The sequence below is a fragment of the Barbus barbus genome (genome assembly GCF_936440315.1).
Source record: "Barbus barbus genome assembly, chromosome: 19".
Classification (NCBI taxonomy): Eukaryota; Metazoa; Chordata; class Actinopteri; order Cypriniformes; family Cyprinidae; genus Barbus; species Barbus barbus.
The window spans coordinates 14,059,333-14,087,020 of NC_136747.1; the positions used below are offsets into that span (position 1 = coordinate 14,059,333).

A 27,688-nucleotide genomic window follows, 5' to 3' on the forward strand; every position below is an offset into this window, starting at 1 on the left:
AATGAACGTTTCCGATATGATCATCTTAAGCAGGTTTTGTCTTACTAGAGGCGCACTTCGCAATAGTAAACCACCATCACTTAATTTCATCTGCAGCGGTGTTTAGGTATATTTAGAATACTCCCCAATCCTCTCCTGCTTTGGCCTTTCCACAGTGTTTGTACTGTCATCTTCCTCCTGTCATCAGTCTGGTTTTCAGGACCCAACAGGGGGTTTAATTAAAGACAACAGACAGAAGACACAGCCTCTCTCTTCTCTCCTTTCCTCCCGTCTCTGTCTTTCTCCTTCCCCCCTCATTCCTCATGTCCCCGTCACAGTGCAGGCTGTGAGAGAATATTGACTCTGGCCTTTGTTCTTGGCTGCCTGTCTCTAAAGTGTCTTCTGACAGCCCTCAGCAGTCTCCAACAGCATTTCTTCACTTCTGCCTCATGTTTTTAGAGATTTTCAGCATCTATGAAAAAATAATGCCGGTAGCTGACAGTGCGGAACATGAGGACAGAGAAACAATACTGGGATTTCTTCCTGCCTCATTTTGTATCACCATTTGCTCTTTCGAGGTGTAGAACTCCAAAGAAGCTGTGTAGAGTTCATCCTCAATCTCCACTAGGAGTACAAAAAGTTTATTTATTTTTACCACAGCTGGTGTCCAATTGTAGTCATTAATGTCAAAACTCCCTGTTTCCTAAGGGTGCGCGGTGTGGAGAGGGACTGCGCTTCAGGAACATGTCCTGCTTTGTGTCTGATGGCTCGGGGAAGGATCCGGGCAGTATGGTGGATGAGGAACTGTGTGGAGACCTGGAGCAGACTGTGGATGGGGACAAACAGATCATCCTGCAGGAGTCCTGCACGGTGCCCTGCCCAGGTAACAGCTAATGCCACAACTGTGGCGAAATGCTGTTGTAAATCACTACACTGATGTAAATCTTGGGTTCAGCAACTGTCAGAGATATTGTAATAATGTGAGACATTAATCACATGATTAATTACATAAATCTTTGTTATAATATACACTACTATTCAAAAGTTTGGGATCAGTACATTTTGAGTTTATTCATTTATTTTTATTCATTTTTTTATTTTTTTGTTCATTCCGCAAGGATGCATTAAATTGATCAGACGTAGCATTAAAGACATTTATAATGTTACAAAAGATTTATTTAGTAAAGTAAATAGTAAATATATGCATACTGTTTTTATTTTATTTACTGTAATGACAATATAAAAGACAATTATGTAGTTTAGCAAAAACATATCATGCTTTCTCCCTCGTTCCAAAAAAAAAAATCAAGCAGTATAAATTGGCCTTTATAATTAGAGATAAAGAGAAAAATCCCAATCTTGTGTTCCTCTGTCTAGAAGCTCACTTTTAAATCAGTCAGACCTACTCTGGCACATTTACAAGGGAGCTTTTATGAGACACTGTGTGAAATATTCACTGCGATATCACACAGCTATAAATCAACACCTCTTGCTGTATTTCCTCACACAAGCTAGAGAATTAAACTTCATGGCTTGTCCATTTGAGTACTGTAATTTCGCAGGAAATGGATGGAAAAAAACATATTTTCAGACAGGCTTTTGAAAGCTTTTATTTCAGCAAGTGAGTGACAGTTAGTTAGACAACATTTTGACATGTTCTTTGTGGCAGTAGTAGAGGGTCGTGATTGATGTTTTATAAGGGGACAGTGACAGTAACAACACACCAACACAGGTCAGTACAGATTTGTGTTGTGGTAGGCTGAGTTACATGATGCTTTGCCCTCAGTGTAGTTGTAATTTTTGCTTTTTTTTAGAAAGTTGCACAGTTCTCTGACCTTTGACCCCATCATTCATTCTTCGTACTTGAAGTGTAGCTCCCTGGCACACGTCCCGTCTCACCCCGTTCTATAAACCTCTAGCTGTGACCTACCACTGTGCTTCCTCTGTCTTCCCTTTTTTTTTTCCTGTTCCGATCTCTTTTTTCACACAAATGTTTCTAAATGACGATGAAGCACCCTTTGTGCATTTGAATATTCATCCCAGTGTTGTGTAACATCATCAGCTATTCACACACAGACTCCAGTGTACTCTGTGAACTCAGGTGTCACATCTGCCTCTGGCGTTCCGCTGCGCACGTGCTCTGATAATAACGATCATAGGATTAGGGCTTTATGGAATGACAACTTTATGAATAATTAATACTCTGGGAAATATTCACAACTCAGGACTGCTATTACAACAGGACAAACTGGCCTACTTATGTTGAAAAAAAAACCACCCTGAGATCACAAAAAAAAAAGTGGAGTCTTAGTTTCCTTGACAAAGAAAAAGAAAGTTTGCAAGTGGAATTTGTTATTGTTAGACCCTGTAGGTTGAAAATGCAAAAACTTTTAGATTAAATCTATTAATGAATCACTAGGCCCACACAGAATATGTGCCTGGAGCTCCTCATAAGTCTCTAAGGACTTCTGCAAAGTTGAAACTTTGTCACTTGCAAGGTTTATTTGTTAAACATTTTGGTGAATTTAATTATGCCTTTAGCTACCAGTAACACTGTAGAATTCTGAGCACCATTTTATATAATTTTTCAGCAAAATTCATGTTTATTGCTGTGATGTATTTTACAATTAAAATTAGAATTAAAAAAGTTTAAATTTAAATTTTGCGATTAGCATGACAAAAAGTAAGTAAATAAATAAATACAATTTTCAAACTACCTTTGCAAATGCCAATATCAATCACCCATTAATTTTCTAACAGAGGTGTGTATGTATTTGTCAGGTGAGTGTTACCTGACAGAATGGACTGTGTGGAGCCCTTGTCAGCTGAGCTGTATCAGGGGAGACGATCTGGGATTCGGTTCGGTGCAGGTGCGTTCTCGTGCCGTTCTAGCTCAGGAACCTGAGAACCTTCTTCAGTGTCCAGAACAGGAATGGGAAGCCAGGCCATGTACAGGTGAGCCAAAATAAATGCATTTAGGGCAGGCAACAGTTTCACTGTAAAAATGGGTTTCTGAAATTGTAAATGAAGCAAACATTATTAGACTATGCTTGAGTACAAAAATACTATTTCATCTTCAAAATTTCAAGTTTAATTCTGTTACTTGCCAGTTCTTTGTAATTATTTGTGAAATTTATGAGCAAAGTTCTCAGTGAAAATTGTTTCTACATTTTTTTTTTTTTTTTATTGTAGATACTTAAAAAAAAAAAAAAAAACCCTACACAGTGTTTTAAGGTTTTAAAAATGATAGTTTTCATTATTTGTTTATTTTTATATATCCCTGATAATACTGTTTTATGTGTTTTAAGAGGGCCAGTGTTATGAGTACAAATGGATGACTGGTCCATGGAAAGTGTCGTCTCGACAAGTCTGGTGCCAGCGCTCTGATGGATTGAACGTTACAGGTGTGTGTTTGAAATCAAATCAACTCAAATCAAAATAAAATAAAATACATTACAATAAAACAAAACAAAATTAAATAATGAAATGAAATAAAATAAAATAAAATATTTTTGAGTTAATACATAAGAAGTTTTATAAATGAATATTTGGATTATATATTTTTAACATCCTTTATGTACAGGAGGGCAGAAAGCAGAAAATAATGGTGCATCCCATAGGTGCACAAATTGTAGAAGCAGAGATAAGCCACCCTGTATCTGTTTTCGATATTCAGAGAAAAAAATGAAACCATCAGTATGACAGAAGCGTCAATATTCTCTCCTCAGAGAGTGTTTGATGACAGACTGTGGTTTGAGATAAAGTTGACGTCCTGTGCTGTCATTTCCTGTCAGGAAAGGCTGAAGTGTTCGCTGTCTCCTCTTATACATTTGTATATACTTTATGGAAATAAGCTTTTAATCCATTACAATGTGACACCCACATTTAATCCCATTCACCATTATGCCAACTGTCCTCCCATGTTAATGTGTCTGTGTGTGTATTTCTGCGTCTCTCCTCGTTTTGGTGCAGGAGTGGAAATGCACGGGAACAGAAGTATGCCCCTCACACTCAACTGAAGAGCATCATAAATGCATTGCAATATGAGATTTCATTGAGCTTTGTATGCCATATTAATGCGACTTGGAATCAATCCCTATGATTCTCAAATGTTTATTTGTCCAAACTGACCTCGTTCCAGATGGCACACATGAGTCTGGTCACTTGTGATTGGCAGAACAGGGCAGCAGAACTTCTAAGGCTGTAATCAAAACCTCTACAGCAACCAGGTCCCAGTTTATGCATATTCATGAGTTATATTAAGGTGTGCAGAAGTATGAATATTCATACAGGCTGCTAATTGGTAAACATGTTTCTGCAGATGCTTACAGTTTATAGTGCACCTATAAAGAAGAGATCTTTTAACACGGCGATAGCTTTATCTTATTGATAATGATGATTCTTTACATCAAAACACACAAAGAGAAAACGCATTTCCAATTATCCAAGTGTCACCCAGTAAGCAGATTTCTGATTTACCATGGACACAAATGACACATCTAGTGCTGGTTGTGGCCTTAACAATTGTCATGGTATCTGGCAGCGGCAGTCGAGGGTGGTTCCGGCGTTAGGGAGCAGTTCTATTTCACTGCTCTCATTGTTGATTGGATGTATTGATTCATCCCAGCTTAGAGAAAATAACACCCCTGCACTGGCTGCCGGCTGCCCATTTCAGTGCTTTTATAGATCCAGTGGATTCCCACAGGCTGCGATTTGTAGAGAGGAAGATGGAAAGTGAGCGAAAGGATGTTGAGATTGTACACATAGGCGGCCCAAGAAGAGGATCTTTTTTAATTGTGTTGGCTGACGATAAAACTGGCAGAAATCCCATGGACTTACATTGATGGAGTAGCCCAAGCCTGAATAGCTAGGGAACAGTATATCTGCGAATGAGCTAGAAATTACGTACAAATGCCTTAGTAACCCTTCAGAACACCTTAGCAACCATCCAGAACATCCTAGTAATGCCCTAGAAAACACTCAGAATACTTTGCAACAGGGTCCACGGGCCCCTAGGGTCTGCAAGGGAAGGGAAAAAATGGTTCAGAAAATGTAAAAAATAAACAAATAAATAAATTAATAATTTTGTGAATACAGATATATTAAACATTTAATATATTCTTAAATTTTATTCTTATATTCCTAATTAATTTATTCTGTTGACAGCCATAGTTTAATGTTTTCTAAATAAATAAAAAGCCCAATACTTTGCTAATTCATAGTTCTGACATAAAATCATAATTATGAGATAAAAAATTGAGATACTAAGTCATAATTATGACAGCATTTCATGATTTAGATTTTTTGTCATAATTATGAGATTGTCAAAACTGACACAAAAAGTCATAATTATAAGATAAAAAGCCATAATTATCACGTGTAAAAAATTTAGATAAAAATTCACACTTATGACATAAAACATTATTATAATATAGATGTACATATCTAGCAGCACTAATGGTGGGTAAAAAAAAAAAAAAAGTTGTTTAATAGATAACATATGAACTCTTTTTTTTCTGGATATTTTACATATACATACTTATTTTTCACACTGTAAACTGGCTATCATGTTTTAGGAATTGGTTTCTCAGAAAGAAACCAATGGCATAAAAAAAGTATGAAAACCTTGCTTTTCCAAATACTGGGGAAGGTTGTCCATTTTTTTCCTAGAAAATGTACAAGTCTAGTTGAATTTTAAATACTGCCTCATGCCAATCAGTTAACACATCAGTAATATCATAACTCGAGAGGTATTAAGCATGAATTAAATTGGAGTAAAGCATGTCTGGCACTGTTTGCATTACCAACGAGAGGAAAAGAGGATGAAAGTGGGAGAGCAACAGAATGCAGAGACTTTGATGCCTCCAGGACAATGCCGTAGCTGAAAATGGACATGTGTTTGTGTGTGTGAGTGTGACAATGTCATTAAACAATGTTTATATGAAACTCTGAACTCTTTGCCTGCAGGTGGATGCCTGTTGACAAGCGAGCCGGTGTCTGACAGATCATGTGACCCAGCCTGCGACAAACTTCGCTCCTACTGCACTGAGGTTAGTACGTGTGCATGTTTATGTTTGGACGCCTGCTGAGGTGGGATGCAGACAGACTGTAAACAGGGTTGCATGGATATTCAATACAGCAGGATTAGACTTCCTCCAGAGGAGAGAGATATAGCCCTGGAATGTATAATGGGAAATTCTGAAACATGAGAACCAAGATGCACCGGCTATAATAGCAAAATTTAATATCCACTTATCAGCAGATACCATCTTAATAACCTTGGATGGAAACTATTAAAGCCACTTTACTGTTCAGTCTTTTTCTGATAAAAATAACAGTGTTAGCCTTATGCATGGACTTTATCAAGCTCCGTGACCAATGCCAGAGGATATTAAAAGCAGTAACACTGCTAGCACTGTAGAGATCAGTACAGGCCAAATAAAACACCTTAGGGAGGATAAGTCACTATCAGTTGAGAGCTTTATATTATTCTGGATGGCAGCACTGTTTTGGAGTGGTTGGTGTGTTTGAATGTGTTTATGCTTGCATATGCCTTTGATTTGTAAAATCCTTTAAATGGTCAAGATATAGTATTATAAGTATATTTTACTTTTTTCCTTTGCAACTTTCTTATTTCTTCTTCTTATTTTATTTAGTATTAATAATAATAATAATAATTATTATTATTGTTATTCACACTAATAAAGTGCATCATCCAGGTGTTTCAAGTGCACTTTTTCATTTCGGAATTTTCCATAGAATGCACAAGTGCACGATTTGGGACACACTTTGTGTTTCTTCTCCTCACAGCCAGACAGAAATGGTGAAAACTTCTGGCTTACTGTGTATGCTCACGTCAAAAAATGTTTTTTTTTAAATGCCAGGAAACAGTTCCACACTCTCCCCTATATATGTATCTTGTTTGTTTGAAGATGATCCAACATGAAATGTAAACATTCATTGTGAGCTACCACATTTGTCCTCCAGCGTGCGATTTTCCCCCATTGCATATGAACTGAATGTTATATGCAAGTGAAGATTGTGAACGTGTCTGAATCGGGTCTCCCGCTGTGTAGTGAATCCCTCTACTGTGGGAAGAAACTGCTTGTATTCATATCAGTTTCTTCTGCTACATCCAGACCTGCTCTTCTGTGCCCATCTCTATAAATGCAAATGCCCCAGTGCATTCTGGTTTTCCCGTGATCGCATAGATCTGACAAGGGTTGTGTTTGCGTGTGGGCCGATTATCCTCCCAAGATTGCAGTGGGAATAAGAGACCCCCTGCAGACGGCAGGAACCTGGGGGATTCTCCACATATATTTGCACACAAGCACAGGTCTGCAGAACGGTGATGCTCATGGAGATCCAAATGTCTCGTCAGTGGAAGAACACGTGCTGGGATGTATCTTATCAACACCCACGCTCGAACATGCACTCGTAGCCTTCAGGATTCACATGATCTTGATGTTTTTCAGAACAAAGAAAGCCCTAAAATAGCACAACGAACATGGAAATTATCTTTGAAATCACAGCTAGATGCTGCAGAAATATTTTTAGCATCTAACAGAGCTGTTAGCGGAAAGAAAGAACTACGTGACACTGGTAGAGAGAAAGCTAAGCGATGGTCGCAGGAGACGGAAAGTAAATTCAATTAGCAGCTGTTTAGAGGCTGAGGGAATGCCACAAATAGAAAGCTGTCTGTGTTTTTAACAACTGGTATGAGTGATTTTCTGCTTCCATTTTATTTCACCTAGCCACACTTTAAACTGACAGCATCAATTTATTTTGCAGTTTATTATGGCCGAGAAATGACTTCAAGTAAAATCACACGTTGTAACATTTCAACATACAATTGATAGACAAACAGACAGAACAATTTAATAAAAAATAAGTCCTGATTATGTGCTTATTTGATATTATATCTAATATCAAATAAGCATGTTAATTGTGGCCGATATTGATAGTCACTGATATATTATGAATCCCTGTTTAAATGGCTTGTACATTTCTGAACAACTTTACTAAAAAAAATATATGATTTTTAAAATGTATTTTTCATTGATTTAAAGCACACTACTGTTCAAAAGTGGATGAAGGGTGGGTACGATTTTTTATGTTTTTGAAAAAAGTCTCTTTTGCTCACCAAGTCTGCCTTTTTATATAAAAAAATACAGTAAAAACAGCAATATTTTGAGATATTATTACAATTTAAAATAGCTGTTTTCTATTTGAATATATTTTTAAATGTAATTTATTCCTGTGATGGCAAAGGTGAATTTTCAGCAGCCTTTACTCCAGTCTTCAGTGTCACGTGATCCTGATTTGGTGCTCAAGAAACATTTCTTATTATTATCAATGTTGAAAACAGTTGTGCTGCTCAATATTTTTGTAGAAACGGTGAGACCCCCCCCCCCCCCCCCCCCCCACCACCACCACACACACACACACAGAATTCCTTGATATATAGAAAGTTCAAAACAACAGCGTTTATTTGAAATGGAAATCTTTTGTAACATTAACCATGTCTCTACTATCACTTTTGATGATCAATTCAATGGGTAACACTTTATTTTAGTGTCCTTGTTACACGTTACATGTACTTACTATTATAATAACAATAAATTATGTACAATTACATGCAAGTAACCCTAAACCAAACTCTAATCATATCTGTAACTATATAGTGAGTATATGTAGTTAATATTACTCAGCACTTAAATGTATAATTACACCTTAAAATAAAGTGTAACCATTTAATGCATCCTTGGTAAATAAAAATATTAATTTATTTAATAATAATAATAATACATTCATTTAATTTCCATTGTTTAATTGTGTATGTATGCTGATTGTCTGTTGTAAACCATATCTTATCCATATTTGTAACTGGTGCAATGTCTCCCCCTGCAGGCTGGTGTATGTGGCTGCGAAGAGGGTTACACTGAGGTGATGACTTCTGATGGAGTGTTGGACCAGTGCACTGTCATACCTGTGCTTGAGATCCCCACCGCAGGAGACAGTAAGGCTGACGTGAAGACGATCCGAGCCCTCAACCCCACTCAGCCCACCGCCAACCTCCCAGGCCGCTCCGGACGCACATGGTTCCTCCAGCCCTTCGGACCCGGTGAGTTTATGACTCAGTATAACTCTGAGTTGTTGCAGAGGACCAATGTTTACAAGCATTTATATTAAAAATCAAGACTAATATTTTCACACTAACTACTGCTAACTATCTTTAACCCTTTTTGTGTACAACAAGATTTTTTGGTTTGCAAAATAAATGTTAAAAACATATACAGGGGTATAAAATGTATTTAGACACAAATGTATGAATTAAAAGTGAATAGGTTTATTTGCAATATATAAGTATAATATCACAACATTTTAGCACGTTTGATTTTTTTTGTAGATTGGAATTATAAAACTATAGACATTTTGTTGAAGTAAATACTACCTGAGGCCACAGTAATATATGAAGGTCCAAACAGGAAGGGTGTTCCCAATGGGTAGAGCAGAATGGCCTTGTTTTACCAGTTGTCTTGGTTCTGAACAGCTGAGGTACAGCTGTGTACTTGTGTTGATGTGTTTGTGTGTATCTGCACAGATGGCACACTGAAGACCTGGGTGTATGGTGTGGCAGCTGGAGCTTTTGTACTGCTAGTGTTCATTGTCTCTATGACTTACTTAGCCTGGTAAGAAGATTTGTTATAACAGAAAACTAGATATTTTGTTCATTCCATAAAGCTCCTTTATTCTATTCATCTTATTTAATCATTTATTTATGTTAATCCATGTAAGTTGCTCTCAACTTGACTGCTTCACTTCATTTTCCTAATCAATACTTTTGTCTTGTTTTCCACTAAAAATATTAAGATACAATAAAACTTTAATATTAAAGTAACAAGTTTCAGAGAATATATTGTAAAATATTATTAATTAAATACATTCTTATTTTTTTCCTGTTTTTTAAGTTTAAATATCACTAAATGTTGTTAGATTTATGATCTGCACAAGAAAAAAATCAAATAAAGAAGAAACTTTATTTAAAATACATTCTCTATTTTAGTAAATAATTTATTTGAAAGATTTTTAAAGACAAGACAAAAATACTGATTTTTTTTTTTTCTTTATTTCTTTTTCCATTTATCTCACTTCTCATTTGTCTCCCCAACCCCTTCATATCTATCAGTTTTTGTATGCTGGCCCGGTGCTCTCCTCCGAGCCCGGACCCTTCCATTACCTCTGTGGTTTGTGTCGGACCCAACGACCAAGAGCTGATATATACCTGCCCTGACTGTCAGCGCATTGAGACTCAGTTTAATTAGAGCTCTCAGCTCATGGCCTTGCCCTGTGGCCAATCATGTCCATCACCTATGCCTTCTCACTGTCACATGTGCCTTTCTGACCAATCACATGGAGCTGTTTGGTGGAGGTGAGCAGGTAGATCTACTGGAGTTTAGTAGTTTAGCTTTATATACACTGCTAAAAAAGAACTTCTTAACGGGATAGTTCACCCAAAAATGTACATTGTATCATTTATTCACCCTTATGCTGTTCCAAACCTGTATGAGTTTCTTACTGATCTTTCCTTTTCTAATGAAATAATACAGAAAATACAATTCAGCATTCTGTGAAATATTTATAATTTCATCATATATCTATATAATTTATTCTGCTAAATCGCGTTGTAATGCACTGTTGCTTCTCATGTACATTGATCTTGTAATTTTTAAGTATTGTAACTGGAAAATGAGATTGTTATTGTTTAGAAAATACATTAAGAATAGGATTTTTGCAGTGTATGTATACAAATAGACTAATATATTTGAAAGAAATGTTTGAATATACATTAGACAAATATTGTAACCCGTTTCTGTTCCCACATTGCCCCCTCATGGTCAGGTATAACATAACATCATCATCATCATCAATGAACACTAATTTTCTCTTTGATGCAAAATACTGATATATTCTTTGCAGTTCACCTTATATTTAAAAGTTATTCTATTAATAGTTGACTTTTGAGCTAAAATGAGGTTTAGAGGATGTTGTATTCACATGTGTCCCTATCTCTGTGTCATAGTACTCGCTAAGGTAAGTTTGGTTTGTAGAGTTTAGTGGGCTGGCTACTTCCCTGTTCCCTCCACTGCTAAAGCTATGCTTCCTGTAAAAGTTAGCATGGCAGCTTATTACTAATCATAATAATAATCACTGCTAGCCATTTTTAGCATCTGTCTTCATGCCTTATCGGAAAATATATTTAATTAAAAGTTGCAAAATAATACACTGCACACTTAAATGACAAATGTGCAGTACAGGGTTATTATATAAACATTTCCGTTACTTAAAATGTTTAAACATGTAATGTATAAAACTCAAATGATTAATCGCGATGAATCACATTCAAAATAAAAGTTTTTGTTAACATAACATATGTAGGTGTACTGTGTATATATATATATATATATATATATATATATATATATATATATATACACACATTACTTGTATATACATTTATATATTTATATTCTTATACTTTATATTATATATAAATATATATAAAATATAAACATAGCATATTTTTCTTAAATATATACAAGCATGTGTTTGTATTTATACATAATAAATATGCACAGTATACACACATATATTATGCAAACAAAAACTTTTATTTTGGATTAATCACAATTAATCATTTGTCAGCACTTGTATAAACATTTCCATTACTTGAAACTAAAATAAAATGAAATAAATAAAACTTAATTTATTACAGCTATTTGCCTGTGAAACAAGTATGATTTTAATTTAATTTAACTTGATGTACTAAAATAACTAAAACTAAAATTGAAATAATACTGTGATATTAAATAATAATAATAATTAAATAATATTTATACATATTTAAAAACTATTATAATATTATAAATATTAAAAAACTTTAAAAAGCTTTAAAAATAAAATATTTTAAAATTAATATATTAATAAAAACTTGAATAATATCTCGATGATACTAAAATAACAGTGATGTTATATCGGTATAAGCTACATTAGATTCATCTATTGCATGATAAAAAGGCATTTGCTAATGCATGGCAACCAGCAGCAGTGCATGGACATTTAACACCATAAAATGCCCTGAAAAAACACAAATGTGAGGCATTTCAATATAGCAAAATGATAAAACATATGAATAAACAGATGCAATAGATATAAAGGTGACAGATTTAATGCATTGCTATTCAATATTAGATGTACAGTAATAGAAGGTCAGATCTTTTCAAATATTATAGATTTAGTTCATATGTGCAGGTAAACAAGCTTGCTAACTTATTGCATCTGTTGAAGTAAAATGTAGTTGCTTTGTAATAATAGTTATTATTTTTTCCACAGCAAAAAGCCAAAGAAGCCTCAGAGAAGACAGATGAACAACAGACTCAAGCCGCTGACGCTGGCTTACGACGGTGACGACATGTAGCCTAACCACGTTCGCTTCATACTACAGATACTCGCCTCCTTACACAGTCGGCCATCGGTACAAGCCTCAAACAAGGAGACTCGCGCAAACTCACCGACTGCTTTTTATAAGACGCTAATGGAACCTCAGAGAGAGACTCGATCCGTGTTTATATAAAGTTTCTCCCCCCCTCCTTTTTTTTTTACGTTTAAATTTAATTTTTTTTCACGAGAGCCTTCATAAACTCTTCAAAAATCTTCTTCAGGAAGTCTGCCTTCACCTCTCTGCCATTGACATATTTCTGTAACATAGACTTTAGTCTTTCGGGAGGAAAGTTGCAAGACCTTTTTGAAATTGGGACGTTTTTGTTTTTTTTGCTGAGAAAGCACAAAAAATGCCCGTCTCCTGTTTAGTCGCACTTCTTGTCAGCTCCTGCAATATGTACATTGTCTGAGGCTGTTGGGAAGTTGCATGTTCAGACAAATAAATACACAATAGCATTTTCAGCCCTGAAACGCTCAGTATTGTGTGATCAGAAGGATAAAAGCCTGCCAATTGAATAGGCTCACTAGCGCTCCCTATTGAAACTCTGGCCTGCCTTTCCCCCTTTCTGTATCCAGGCTCCATTTTGCACTATATTAGTGCAGCATGAACATTTACTTATAGCATTGCCATAGAAAACTGCCTCTCGCGAAACAAGATGACGTACAGTCTTGTGCTATACACGTTTCTTTAAAAAAAAAAAAACAGAGCGAGAGAGAACAAAAGTAGCCCTTTTTCTTCTGATGGAACTCACTGGTGTTTGTTTATACATACTTGTTTACTGGTTACCTCCTGTTTGTGATAAAGGGGCCGTTGAAAAGATTTTTGTGGACTCCAAACCCCCCCCTGTTGTATGTACAGTTGCAATCAGCCATGTGTTTGCTTTCTTTGCCTGATTGACTTGTGTATTCAATTCAATGGTTCTTTTCACCTTAGAGATCCAGGTCGGTGAAGTTTTCCATGTGTTTCAGTCTTTCGTCTCTGATTCCAAGGGCTCTGTGTTCATAATTCAAGCGCTTTTAACAGTATGATTTTCTGATCCTACTGTGTCTGTGTGAACCAATTCTGTTTGCAGTTTGTATAACGTGACTGTCTAACACAATAACAGCATGCAGTTTCATATCAGCTAGATTCGGAAAAACCAATACTCTGATATTGAAAGATTACTTTTGGAAACATTCGTTTGACATTATTACCAATTATGAACCTTATTTGAGGTTGAACAAATCTCAGCTCATTCATTAGAATGAAGAAATGCTGTGGTTTGTGCTGAGACATTACGTAAGGGATGATGTACAGTGAGCTGGTTATTATTGCAAAATAAACCCCAACAGGCTGATTTCTAATAAAAATGACAGAAGACTATTTAAAAAAAAAAAAAAAACTTAAGTGGAATGTTGCCTTTGCAACTAACTTGAAAATTTAACATTTAAATTTAAGTTTAAATTTAACAACACGCCATTGATCCCTCATGGTCAGGTATAACATAGCCATCATCATCATCATCATCAATGGAACACTCATAATTTTCAAGTGCTAAAATTAAAACTAAAACTGAAATAAAAATTAAAGCTATATAGAAACCAAAAAAAGACAAGCACATAGCAAAATTACTAAAATGAAAATGGACCATATGAATTACAAACTAATTTAAAATATTAATAAATAAATTAATAATACTAAAATTACACCGGTGAAAATGACCAGCTTACTGTACACTATCCTGCTAATTACACGGTTATTTGGCCTCTGTGACACATTGAAAATTGATTTAAATTTAAATAATTTTATAATTTTTCTTTTATATTATTGTAAAGCTTACGCTAAGAAAAAAAAAAGATTGTTACAAAATACAGAACAATCAGCCTAGCAACAAGACAACAACACTGTGACATTACAGTAATATTCAAATGTGATGCATTAACTGAGACACTAGATGGCGCCAGTTGCGTTTGACTTCAAAGTAGCGCCAATCTGTGTTAACATAAATCATTGGTCTCAAACTCAATTCCTGGAGGGTCACAGGTCTGCACAGTTTAGCTCCAACCCTAATCAAACACACCTGATCCAGATAATCAAGGTCTTCAGGATCACTAGAAGCTTGCAAGCAGGTGTAATTTGGAGCTGGTTGGATCAAAAGTGTGCAGAGCTGTGGCCCTCCAGGAATTGAGTTTGAGACCACATGATTGACCAGACTTAGGTATTCCAGAGAGCCGTGTAATAAGTGTTTGTAAAGTTCAGTTTTCAAAGGAAAAGAAAAAAAAACAATTATTATTTCATTAATATTATTTTTATTTAGTATTTTTATTTATTTAGATTTTTTTATTTTATAATGGTGCAAGTTATTTGTCACCATGCCATGAACCTGCATATAAGTAATCACACACCAACAGAATTGGTAATGAAGATATGTGGATTCAGATAAGACTGAAATGGTCATCAGTGTCACCGGCCTTCTAAAAATTGGGTTGAAAAGCACAAATAAGCAGGTTAGGGCCACTTTTTCCAAAAAACATAGCTACAGTGAATGATCTATGGGCGCTATTGATCTCTAAAGGCATATCATTGAATTTGCTTTCAAATGCGGCGGGTGAAAGGAATGTTTACTTGTGTTAATGCTTGTTTTGTTCATTTGTAAATACATGAATGATCTTTTATTTAATGATTTCTTTATCATATATAATTTGTTCATTTCTTTTTTTACTACACAAAGTGTTTAGTATGAACCTCTCAAAGTGTGTGTGAAGGTATGTGTGTGTGAAAGGAGTGTGTGTGTGAGAGAGAGAGTCTATTGTTATTGATCTTGGCTGGGGCGAACCAAGTTACTGTGTGAAAATGTTGCTTTCTTCTTTTCCTACAGGTTGTTTATATGTGTCTGATGAATTGCTGATAATAAACAAGGAAAACATTGCTGTACATGTGGCTCATTTTAGTTTTAATGTCATTTTAGCTTGCCAGTTGGTGCATTGTCAGTATCAGAAAAATGCGCATTGCTTCGTAAGATCATGTTGAGAAGGTTCAATATTGTAACTGATTTTGTGCAGATGAAAGAGATTTTCTTTGAGATCATCCCAGTTTTGACTCACTGTTTTTGAGTGGATCCATTTATTCAGTGTAACATGACCAAAAAAAAAAAAAAAAAACCCTGGACGATAATGAATTTGGCAGTAAGTTTATGGTAAAATTTAAACCCAAATAGTTGTTTAACATTAACGTTTAGGGGTCACTGATGGGTCTGTCACATGAAAATGTCAGTATCTGAGGTAACAGGTGTCCTTACTATTAAAATAACAATTATGTATGCAAAATTACATGCAAATAACCGTAATCCTAACCCTAACTATATATTAAGTACATGTAGTTAATTAATATTACTCAGTACTTAAATGTCTAATTACACTGCAACAAAGACACCTTAAAACAGGGGTGTCAAACTCAGTTCCTGGAGGGCCACACCCCTCCACAGTTTAGATGCAACACACCTGATCCAGCTAATCAAGTCATTAAGGCTTATTTGAAAACTACATGGTATGCGAGTTGGAACTAAACTCTGCAGGGCTGCGGCTCTCTGGGAACTGAGTTTGACACCCCTGCCTTAAAATAAAGTGTAACCTCATCTGCTATGCGCTTATAACTTACGTTAGTGTCAAAGTTACTGCTGTACAATGTCTGTGAAGTTCTAATAATACTAAAATCGGAATAAATAATTCTATTCAGCAATGATGACAAAACTGATGCATTGATCAAAAAGACAGCAGAGGCAATTACAATGTTGCAATATATTTATATTTTTTTACTTTTCATCAAAGAATACTGAAAAAAAAATATAAAATTAAATTAAATAATTATAAAAGTATTGTATTTCTACAAGAACATTAAGCAGCACAACTGTTCTCAATACTGAAAATGATTTATTAAGTGATTACAGTTTTTGGTGTAGTTTTATCAATCAAATTTAGTCTCAAAAGAGACTTTTATTCAAAAACATGAAAAATCTTACCCACCCCAAAATATTGAATGGTAAGCTAATATAGTAAAAGCCAACATGTTACAAAGTATCTCAGTTTGCCCCGCAGCCCATGGTGAACCAGGGTAAATCTTTATGATACACATTTTCAAGTTTTTTTTTTTTATTATTATTAAGAAAAGAAAACCCCTTTCCCTATTGCTCAAATCTGGCTCAAACACTCACCAATCAAAATTAATATTCAAATAACGCAACGTCGTTTAAATTTGCGTATTTTCACCAATCCATAACCAATCATTATCAACAGCAACCACTCAAGCCAATCAACTTTCAGTATAACTTTACTGCAAGTAACAACAGGTGAAGAAGAACTTTCAAATTTAGGCATAAATCGATAAATCCAAATGAATAACTAAAGGGACATGAATATGAATTTTCCATAATGAATGAGTAGAGGATGGAGTTCTTCCGCGCACAGGTGAGTATTATGTTGGTTGGAATGGGGCTGCGAGATTTATTCCGTAGATTTACTAAACTGACAAGTGATACAAGATTGTAACTCGTTATTAATCATCGAGACTGTTTTAATATATGGGATATCATATCTGTATGGGAGCGTACCTGTCATTAAATATATAAAATGTCAAATCAAACCTCCTGCTTTTAAATCTTTTACTAACTTGCTCATTGTTGATTTCCACCACTAGATGTCGCTACAAGACAGTGTCTGAATTGTTGCAATGCCTGACAAGTAGATTTGTTTTTCTACCATAGAAATGTTTGGTAATAAATTACAATGCTCCAGATGGTATAAAATATTCAAATCCTTAACATTTTTCTTGAAGACCTACCCCCGGGTTCACAGACCAGGTTTAAGCCTAATCGTCGACTAAAATGTAAGTCTGAGCTGTTTCAACTGAAAAAAACTTGCACTGACTGATCTTAAAATATATCAGTGCCTTTGTTTTGTCTCAAGATGCACACTAGCAATGTTTTTTTTTTCTAAGTACGTTCATAAAAATGACTTAAATGTCCTAATTGAACTATGGCCTAATCCTGGTTTAGTCTAAGCACTGTCTGGGAAACCGGGCCATGATGTTTCCACTCACAAACAGCACATAATTCAGCTGTATAATTTGGGACAGTACAATTGCACGTAATCAGAGGAAAGATTCAGAAGATCTCACTTTTGGAGGTCGTCCCATAGAGTTGGACATAAAGTGAGAGTGCCTACAGTGTAGGATGTTCTTTTGTTTTAATAGTAGAGTCATCCCGCTGCCTTCAGCTTGTTAAAGTCATATCTGGCTTTAATCAACAGGGTCACAATGCTTCTATGATTATAATCATGACTTGAGGCCTCTGGGAGTCTTCAGTCCTCATTACCCAATCAGTAATTATCACAATCATGTCTCTTGGCCCTCATTCCAATTGAATTCCTCAGCTAAAAGCAGGAAGACTTACAGACTGACCTAATCAATTAGTCCCAGTGCAAGGCTACTTCAATCCGATGACTTTGTCCCAACCTCTGAGTAATCAAGATGGAGCGCAAATTTGATTAAGCAGAACCGACATCAGGTACAGGAAAGGATTATAGAATTAGAATATCAGCTCCAAAGTGAAGGAAGGAAGTTCACTTTTGGTCCAACATTGAGGAACATTGATAATCTTCAGCAGATAAATCAAGCTCCGACTCCATTACACCATTAAGTTGCACTTTAGGGAGTCTTAAAACTACAGCTCTTGATTGATTTGAAGACGCTATATCGCTGTGCCAAATGTTCTTAAAGAGACAGTTCACCCAAAAAATGACATTTTGTCATGTTTTACCTTCATGTCAGTACACACCTTCTATAGAAGATATATTTTTAAAATGTCTTACTGTTTTTTGCTTTGTTTTTTTATTCAGTGCAAGTCAATTGGAAATAATGTCCCCATTGACTCTCAATATATGTACTGTACAAAAACAGTCTTCAGAATGTGTTATTTATAGAACCCCTAATGGGATATGGTGATGATTATAAAATTAGATGAGAAAAAGAACTATATATTTTAAGGGTTCGGCATTCTCTTCAAAGCTTCAGTTGCAATCCCCTACAAAGCTTTTGCTTTCCTCTGGGTAACTTTGCATTCACTTGCAAAACGTTTGTGGTGTATATGATAAAACTTGGAAAAACTATATATTAGTGCATTTACGATATAACATTTTTGGGGGGAAGTGCAATAGTTTTGTGAAAGAACACAAATGTTTTACTGGCAAACTCAACAAGAGAGATATAATCTCATAATTCTTCCAGTACCATTTTAGGAGCTTGGTTGTTCCTATTTGTTCTGCAGAACATATTTGGGTGAACTATCCCTTTAAGAAAGACTGCAGAGAGATGCAAAACTTCATTAAATGCTTTTTTGTTTCTCATGAAAGTTGTTGAAACTTCATCAAAAGGCCCCTGCAGATGAAATGAAAAACTCGAGAGCATATTAAAATCAAAAAACCAACATTTGCCGTCTGCAGCAGTGAGACATTTGTTATTGTTTAAAGAGTCGAGTTTGTAATACACCATAATCGGAGTCATTAACCCTCCTGATTGTGTATGGCGTTCTGAGATGCAGATGCAGTGGACTTTGTGTACGAGTATCAGTCTGGCCGTGTCTTCGAGTCCAGCCGTCAGTTTAATTGCCATGCGGAAGCACTTGATGCGCGCCAGCTGCATCCTGCGACCGGTGCTCTGATCCTGCATTTGTCTCTGTCAGTGCCTTCGGGGTCCGCCCGCTCCAGCACTCATATGAGCCATGCTGGCAGCCACCACCAGCCTGCACCAACTTAGCTCAACATGAAAAGTCTCTCTCTCTCTCTCTCAAACGCATACACACACACACCGATCAAATCAGTACTGCAGCTTATGGGATGAATATACTGTATGTCTGTAATGTATAAGAAGGCACGAGCGATGGTTTGTGGCGTAAGATAACACCTGGCCGCTGGCACCTGGCATAAGAGTGCCTGAGTTTGGCCTAATTGAAAGCCTCCCTATTGTGTCACCGCAGCCCCTATGGGGTCTGCTCCCTTCTGTCTGAAACATCTGCCCACACAATCAGGCATTCAGCCATGCCAGCTGAGCCATGCCACAGCAGTGTATTGCCAGCGTCACTCAGCTGGCTCAATCTTCCTCTTCCTCCTTTTCTTTATCTGTCTTTATCCCTCGCTTCTTTTCCACTGAACCGTTCGGAAATGGAAGTCTCTACCCTATAATCTGCTGTTCTCTGTGGTAGATTACATGGTTTGAGTGAATGAGAGTGAGAGAGGACCAAAGGTAGGCTGTGTTAAATTAAACCCACTTGACCTCGTGATTAGAAGGAAGGGAGAGTGTGTATTGTGAGCAGGTGTCCCCTCTGACGGATTTGAGCATCAAAGACTCGTGCGTTAACCCCGTCTGTCCGTACGTATGTTCGTATCAAACTTAAAAGACTTCAAAGTTGTCGAGACAACCCGACCTATGGATACCCATGTAGCCTATACAGCAAAAGCAGAAAAAGAGTACACAAAAGGAAGTAAATGAAGTTGCATTAGAAATCACATTCTGAGATATAAAGTTGTGTTGTGGGATTGTGTTGCAATTATGAGATATAAAATTGCAATTGTTAGATAGAAAGTTGCATTTGTGACCAAAAAGTCACATTTTGAGATAAATCACAGCAGAGATAGAAAATTGCAACTGAGATATAGTTGTCTTTTCAAGATACAAAGCTGCAATGATAAAACATAAAATCGCGTTTATAAGATATAAAGTTGCATTTGTGAGATGTTAAGTTGTATGTGCAAGACACAAAGTCACAATTCTGAGATATAAAATTGCAGTTATGAGATATTAAGTTGCATTTGTCAGTTGTACTGTCATATTCGCAAGATGTTAAGTAGACTGACGGCTGAAGGTCTGGAATCCATGGCAACTTTCATTGGTCAAGGCCCGCCCATGAGGCCGTTTGACCGACATGTCAAACAACCAATCACAGTTAGTTTTCGTTCATCAGCACATTTCGGGGCGTGGGTGTGACGTCTGAGGCTGAGACTAAATGTAAAGTTGCTTTTGTGAGACATGAAGTTGCAATAGAGATATAAAAAAAAAAAATTGCAGTTGGGAGATTAAGTTCTATTTGCAAGATACAATGCTGCAATTATGAGACCTAAAAAATTACATTTATGAGATATAAAGTCGTAAAATTGGAATTGTGAGATGTAACTTCGCATTTATGAGATATGAAGTCACATTTGCAAAATAAGCCACAACATTGATGTAAAAATGCAATTGAGAGATATAAAGTTATATCTGCAAGATACAAAGTCACAATTTTCAGACGTAAATTTGCATTTAGGAGATGTTAAATTGCATTTGTTAAATATGAAGTTGCATTTGTGAGATGTAAAGACGCATTTGCATGAGATAAATTATCAATTGTAAGACATAAAATTGCAACTGTGAGATATAAAGTCACATTTCTGTGATATAAAGTTGAATTGGTGAGATGCAAAATCACATTTATGGAAAATAAAATTGTGTTGTTGAGATGTAAAGTCACAAATATATTTTTGTTTTTTATACTCTGAGGTGCAAATGGGCTTCCACATCTTAATTTGTTAATATAAAAGAAATTAAAAATCAGAAGACCAGCAATAAAAGTTCTTGACTTCAACAAGGGCTAAAATTACAAAAGCGCTTTGTTTCAAAAGATGATCACCAGAAATTATGAGTAAGAAATGAATTTAACATTGAATGGGCCCTCAAGTCATTAATTACTGTTCCTGTGGACTTGAGTGAGCAGAGAGGTCAAGCATATACTGCAGGTCATTTACAGGCCTCAGTAATGTGGCCTTCAGCATTCTCGGGTTATTTGAAGTTATTAACCCTGGGCTTTAACATCAATAGGCCATATGTTCTGCATTCTGCTCCAAAAGCTGGTTGTGAGCAATGTCCTCTCACCCATGCTCCGTACTGCATCTCTGTAGTGCTGTGCTGGGCCTGGATGATACATCCCTGCAGGCCGATTTGCTGCATGCTACGACTCTGAAGGCCACCATAGCCATTGACAGCCTCATCCCATTTCAGCCGCTTCCTGAGTTACTGCCTGAGTGACACTTCAGACTGCCACCGTGCTGTAGCAATGAGACCACCACAGATTTATAGAGTCAGACCCTGCTGCTTTTTTTCTTCTTTTTACATGCATGCATAGCGACAGCTGTGTAAAAAATCCACACCGTCAGCATTTGCTGGTTCATAGATTTTTACACGGGCATTTCTAGACTCTATTCATGAGAGCCTGCCGTTAATCTCAGGCCTCCTCAAAATATGTGATTGAATCCTCTTTACCATCCAACAACAAGCAGCAATGTTGTCTAGATCACTAAATGTTTGGTAAAGAATGCACTATGAATTCCTAATCGTTTTGGTGTTGGAACCAGACCTTGTGACTTGTCAAAATATCTCAAGAAATACAATAAACATAACTTTTTAAAATAAAAAAAATTAAATATAATATAATTTATATATATATATATATATATATATATATATATATATATATATATATATATATATAGCATTCCACCTGTGATGCTTATAGGTCAGATCAACATTTCATGACCTTTTATCTTTGATCTTTATCAATCTTATGCATCATTGGAAAGTTTTGGTTAATCTGTGAATCAGAGTTGACATTTTTATGATCTAGCTGCTTGCAAAATCACTAAAGTTTAAATTAAAAATTGTTTGGCAAAAAAGGGAGTGAATGGATTTTTTTGTGATGGATGTGCCATGTGGGTCCATACTGACTTATTTGTGTAATTTTGATTTATTTGTGACATGCATGGATTGTTCATTTACTAACAGACCAGGTGTGAAATGAACCAGGTGAATTTAAGGTGTGTTGTACAATTATTTTACATTTATTTTTATGCAAATTCTGTCACTATTTTTTTTTTTTTTCTATCAAAATAGACCTTTTTTCAACCCAATGTTTTGTGATCGGGAGTAAATGATGTTAATGGTTGTCAATGTGGTCGTTCAGTTTTATAGGACAATAGCGCATAATGTCCGTGTAGAGTTGTGGTGCGCTCCTCGAACTGCGTCGTCTAGCGCAATAAAGCTTCTCCGGTGGGCTGCGAGTCTCTTTTAAGTCGTCGCAATCGTGTGATCCCGTCGTCTCTCGGACCAATCTCGTCCGGTTCTCTAATCTTTTTTTCCGCTCTCCTCTCGTCCCACCCCCTCTGAGCTTCTCTCCGGATGTAGTACGGCGCGTGTGGCTCTCAGCGCGCGATATAAAGCCACAGCTGAGTGACAGCGCGCGCGTGAAAAGCCTCTGTCCTTGTTTCTAAGAGGACTTACGCCGCAGTCACTCCAGGCAGCAAGACCAGCGACCATCTCCCATGACATCTTAATGAAATATGACTGTGCTTCACTCCTTGACTGGATTAATGCCTATGTAACCGTTCATTTGCTCTCCCTCCCTTATCTGTGTCCAAGTTTAAAGCCTATTCTGTGGTCATGGGGTCTATAGTGTCATTTTTGCCTAGGCTAAAGGTCTAAAGCGGATACCAAGTGGATCTATGTTCCTTACAGACAAAAGAAACAGCGCAGGGAAATTAGTGGAAGTTTGAGATAAGGGAGGATGCGGGCGACGTGTTGGTGTGCCGTGTTTCTCCTCACTCCGGCTGTCTACCTGGTAAGTCTCTAATTTTTACCTGTATTACTCGTTTACATGAAGAATATGCTCGTGTGTCTAAATGAGAATCAGATGAAACTGTGGCACTAAGGAATGACAGGAGTGTTTAGCAGTATGCGATGCTTTTCACTTTATATATATATATAAAAACTTTAATGCCTTTATTTTTGTAATTTACAGACTTTTAAACGCGTTTTAAGTTGTGTATAAAAATGTTCGGACCACGTGAGTTTACTAAATACAATGATTTTATTTTTAAAAGCGCGTCTCATGCAGACAAAACCTTTTCTGGTGACATCCAGTTGCGAGAGTTGCGTTTCGGGGTTCGGCCTCACGGAGGCGCCAAAGCAAATGAAAATAGCTGCGTGAACGAAGCGGCAGTGACAGCCCTGCACCCTGATGAGAGTCTCTTTGATTTCCACTGTTCAATACACACTCAAGCCATGTCTACAACAAACTACGTGCTACAAATTGGCAATAAATCACTTTATTGAAAATAAATCAAGAAAAGAGAATAGACCACAACGTAATTAAAACCTATTGTGACCACACAATTCAATTTGTTCATGTTATATTACATTTAAAATGTACAGTATGTAAATTAAAAAGCGACATCTATGCTTTGCATTTTAATCTTGCATTTTTTTTTGAAAATGTTGTGTTTATGTGGATTTTTTTAAAGTTTTGTAAATTAAATGCCTATTAAATAAATATTAATATTTCAAACATTACTGTTTTTTTTATTTTTTTTATTTTTTTATGGTTTTAGAGATGCCGTGCGCGCATACACTGATGTACACACACATAATAATAAAAAAAAATTGAGTTTTTAACATCACTTAAATTAAGAAAATATTATAATTTTAGCATCTGCATCTGAAAAATATCAGATTATGTTGTTTTAAAATGTTTTTACACCTGTACCAGGTACTGTTCCAATTTATTTATTTTTCGTTAGAATGTCATGTTTAACACAAAACACTGATTTATTGCTTAAATTTCAGATGTAAAATAATACATTAACTGCAACTCTTCTTATAAAGTACGCATAACGTTTGTCCTGGTCAGTATCCTGGGTAATTTTAGTCCTTTTACAACTGGTTACACGACATGAATTATCTCTCATTCGTCATTATTAGTAGGCTATGTGAAGCCGATTTATTCCAGTGCATTTATTATTTTAACAAAATGCATGTAATTTAAACTTCATTGTATTTTTTTTTTTTTTTTTAATCTGAACAAATGAGATTTGCAAATGATTTGAACATTTGAACATTTGCGATTTAAGTTTTATCTTTATAAATATGCCACAGGCATGTTTGAAAGGCGCATTTATTTTTCATTTGATCAGATTGTGTCCACTTACCTATCAAGTGACAGTAGATCGTCTCCATGTGTTTTTCTTATAATTTCCCGCGTGTTGTGTTTTATAGAGGCCACAGTAACACACACTGAATTTTATGAAGTGCGAGTCTCCTCGTGTCCATAAGGCAGTTCAGGACCATGGACAGCGCAGCCCGACCTCCACCGCATAGCATTCACACTCACTCTGCTTTATATAGCCTACCTACATCTTGACTTTTTATTAAAAAATAAAATAAAAATAAAACTTTTCCTCAACAGTGTTTTATGCGTTTATTTGTTCATTTAGAGTAGCCTACGTGCCGCTATTCTCTTGCGTTTTGTGTACAGGAACAGGCCTACAGGACCCTTTGTTGTCCTTTTCAATAACGAAATATTAGAATAAAAGAACAATAGACATAATCACTCAGCTGCGAGGCCTGTCCGCAGCTTCGAGTATTACAGTTGAACTTGGCTGCTGTATTTCATGTTTAAGCCTCTTGTATGTGTCAGTTCGTTCTGACCCTGATAACAGCAGAACAGCGCGGCTGTGTGTGAGCGAACGACACCAGCCAGTTAAACAAGCCCGTCTTTACATGTATCTGTGCAAACACATTTCTTTTATTAGCCTAGTATTTTTCGCTATCCTTTAGATTTTTTTTTTCTGGTAAAAAATGCACTGTAAAATAAATAAATGTACCGTAAAACAGGCTGTTGCTGGAACTTTATTGTAAAAAAAAATACATATACGATATTTTACAGTAATTAACTATATACAGATGCGTTTAAAATTATATAAGGTGCTAAACTGTTTGAGTTAAAATTCGTTTGCTACTGTTAATAATAATAATAATAATAATAATAATAATACAGATGGGCACTTTAAGGTCACGTGATAACTTAAAGTTAAATAATTGGTCTCTCCAGCAATTGCTATAACACAGCACAAACACGAAACCCTATCAGAGAGTAACACACGTGACCATAAAATAATGCAATGGATATAAACTAAACAACACACAACACTCCTAGCTGAAAAAAAATAAGAAACTAAGTCTTTAAATAATGACATATACTCAAAATGATTATACTCAAAACTAGTTGCTTTAAATATTAAATTAATTTGTTTTGCAAATTATAAGGTAGTCCATACTTCTACTACATTTTACAGTATTTTACAGTAAAAAATATATTTATTGTTTCTTTAAAATATAATATATTTTCTTGAACATATTTGGTGAAGTAACATGCTTACAGTTAATTATCCATTTTTAGTGTATGATCTTACATTCTTTTTCTCTTTAAAATGACATGCATTTCAATGAAATATTTGAGTTTATTAGCACGGGCTGATGCATTGATCAAATTTTTAGCATCCAGCATTGCACCGATTGGGCGGTATATATTTAAAATTCCACATTGCCTAGAAAAAAGTTGCAGCTTTTGGAAACTGTACACATGAATCATCCAGACGTGCTCTTCTAAGTGCACTTTACATTTCCAGGACAACTGCATATATACATTGTGCTTTGGAACTGTATGGATGCACAGATTCATTATCTTCACAAGCCGCACAGATGTACCTTGTTATTAATACACTTGAGGATGGAACGAACCTCAGTCGGCTCAGCTGTTTTTAACCCTGATGAGTGTGTTGTAGAAGCTGCTCAGCCAGCTACATCCACTCCATTTAAGACTCCAGTGGAAAGCTATGTTCAAGGTCTGAGCTAAACCTCTTGTGTCTAATGATCGGCGGAGAGATGCCATGAAATGGTTCTAGGAAAAATCCTCAGACCTTAGTCCATTAAACCTCACCTACGCTTCAGAAGCCACTAGATCACCCGTTAGTCACCTGACCCGGGTCCCAACGGAGACGTTTTGACACACTGCCTGTCAGTCTCTTTAAACTGGTTAAACAAATCCGGCCTTTAATCACTCTCTTGAGGCCCTTAAATTAATAAGAACTTAAGTGATACAATCAAGATTGTCCTGTTATGATAAAACATCATGTTAGCACTCGACTGAAGTGTGACCTATCTTACGAACGCAGCTTCTCCGTTCTAGTTCGTTGCATTAAAATTGGGTTCTCGGTTGAATCTGAAATAAGGAATGTGCGTCTGTTTTGATATATATTTTTGTCAATGTTTCCCCTTCAGGATAGGCTTTGATTTTTGGGTGGTGAGTTAGTGTCAGTGAAGTGTGTTAAGGCTGAGTGATGTTAAGCTCTGAAGTGATGAAGAGGAGCGGTGGGGTCTGTGAGAGGGAGGAGAGAGAGAGAGAGCCCAGGGCTGTATAGTTAGTGTGCAAAGCAATGTAATCTGACCTCCTCCCATGGCGCACACACTAATATCCGCTGTTTAATAGACGTGTGTTCAAATCAGTGCCACAGTCCATTTATCCCAACTCTGAGTTTCATGAAGTGCCTCCGTATTGCAGATAAAGATATCTGCATTATGTTAATGCACCTCTGTAGGTAAATGGTACCATCAGCAGTTCTGCACCAGATAATTGGAGAAACAGGATTTTCTGAAGACATTGTGCCGTAATCACTGCTGAGATGAGCCGAACGTGCAACAAAATGCAACCAACACTGCATGATTGACCCTTTTGGCAGTCAGAACGTGATTTGGAATGACCTTTGACTCTTGAGGGTGTGTAGTTATGCCTGTGTGTGTGGTGATAGCAGCACGGGGGTGGTGAATGATGAATTGTCTTTGTGGGATTGACGTCTGAAGGTGACCTTAATTCAGCAAGTGGTTTAAACCTGTGCCACGGGCGTTGCTCTTTGCCAACTGCTTTCTAACAACAAGCACCATGACACAAACCACTGCTTATTTAAAATGATGAGCTAGCCATTTGACGGCAATGAATGGAAAAGCTCATCTGTTGATGAGAAATAATGGCTGAGAATTTGAGAAACAAGACTGACCATGTTCAAACATGGTTCACATTATCTATCTATATTTATGTGTATATTTTTAATTGATTTTTTTTTAGACTGGTAAATACTGTAGATTGTCATAAAAATGAGAATTGAATTGAAAAATTAATTAATAGATCAATTGGATCAGGGTGGAGGAACGCTTTGTTTCCGAGAATGCGTTACCAATTTAAATTCCAGTGTAACTTTCTGTGAGGCGTGGCCAATTTAATTCAAACTCCAATTCATGAATTGAAAAGGAACCCATCCT

At 36.2% G+C, this 27,688-nt stretch overlaps 2 protein-coding genes across 2 annotated transcripts in view; both read left to right on the forward strand.

Moving 5' to 3' along the window:
* The window catches only part of thsd7aa (thrombospondin, type I, domain containing 7Aa), a 112,793-nt gene extending 98,501 nt beyond the window's left edge, over window positions 1-14,292 (forward strand). Inside the window, exons 21-27 of the mRNA XM_079441868.1 lie at window positions 688-862; window positions 2,761-2,934; window positions 3,288-3,383; window positions 5,947-6,029; window positions 8,890-9,103; window positions 9,584-9,671; window positions 12,373-14,292. Of these exons, the coding sequence (XP_079297994.1) occupies window positions 688-862; window positions 2,761-2,934; window positions 3,288-3,383; window positions 5,947-6,029; window positions 8,890-9,103; window positions 9,584-9,671; window positions 12,373-12,457 (915 nt within the window). The 3' untranslated portion in view covers window positions 12,458-14,292. The remainder of the gene's footprint in view (window positions 1-687; window positions 863-2,760; window positions 2,935-3,287; window positions 3,384-5,946; window positions 6,030-8,889; window positions 9,104-9,583; window positions 9,672-12,372) is intronic.
* An 8,490-nt stretch (window positions 14,293-22,782) lies between these two features.
* The window catches only part of LOC306885024 (neurexophilin-1-like), a 32,616-nt gene continuing 27,710 nt past the window's right edge, over window positions 22,783-27,688 (forward strand). Inside the window, exon 1 of the mRNA XM_079441334.1 lies at window positions 22,783-23,156. Within this exon, the coding sequence (XP_079297460.1) occupies window positions 23,103-23,156 (54 nt within the window). The 5' untranslated portion in view covers window positions 22,783-23,102. The remainder of the gene's footprint in view (window positions 23,157-27,688) is intronic.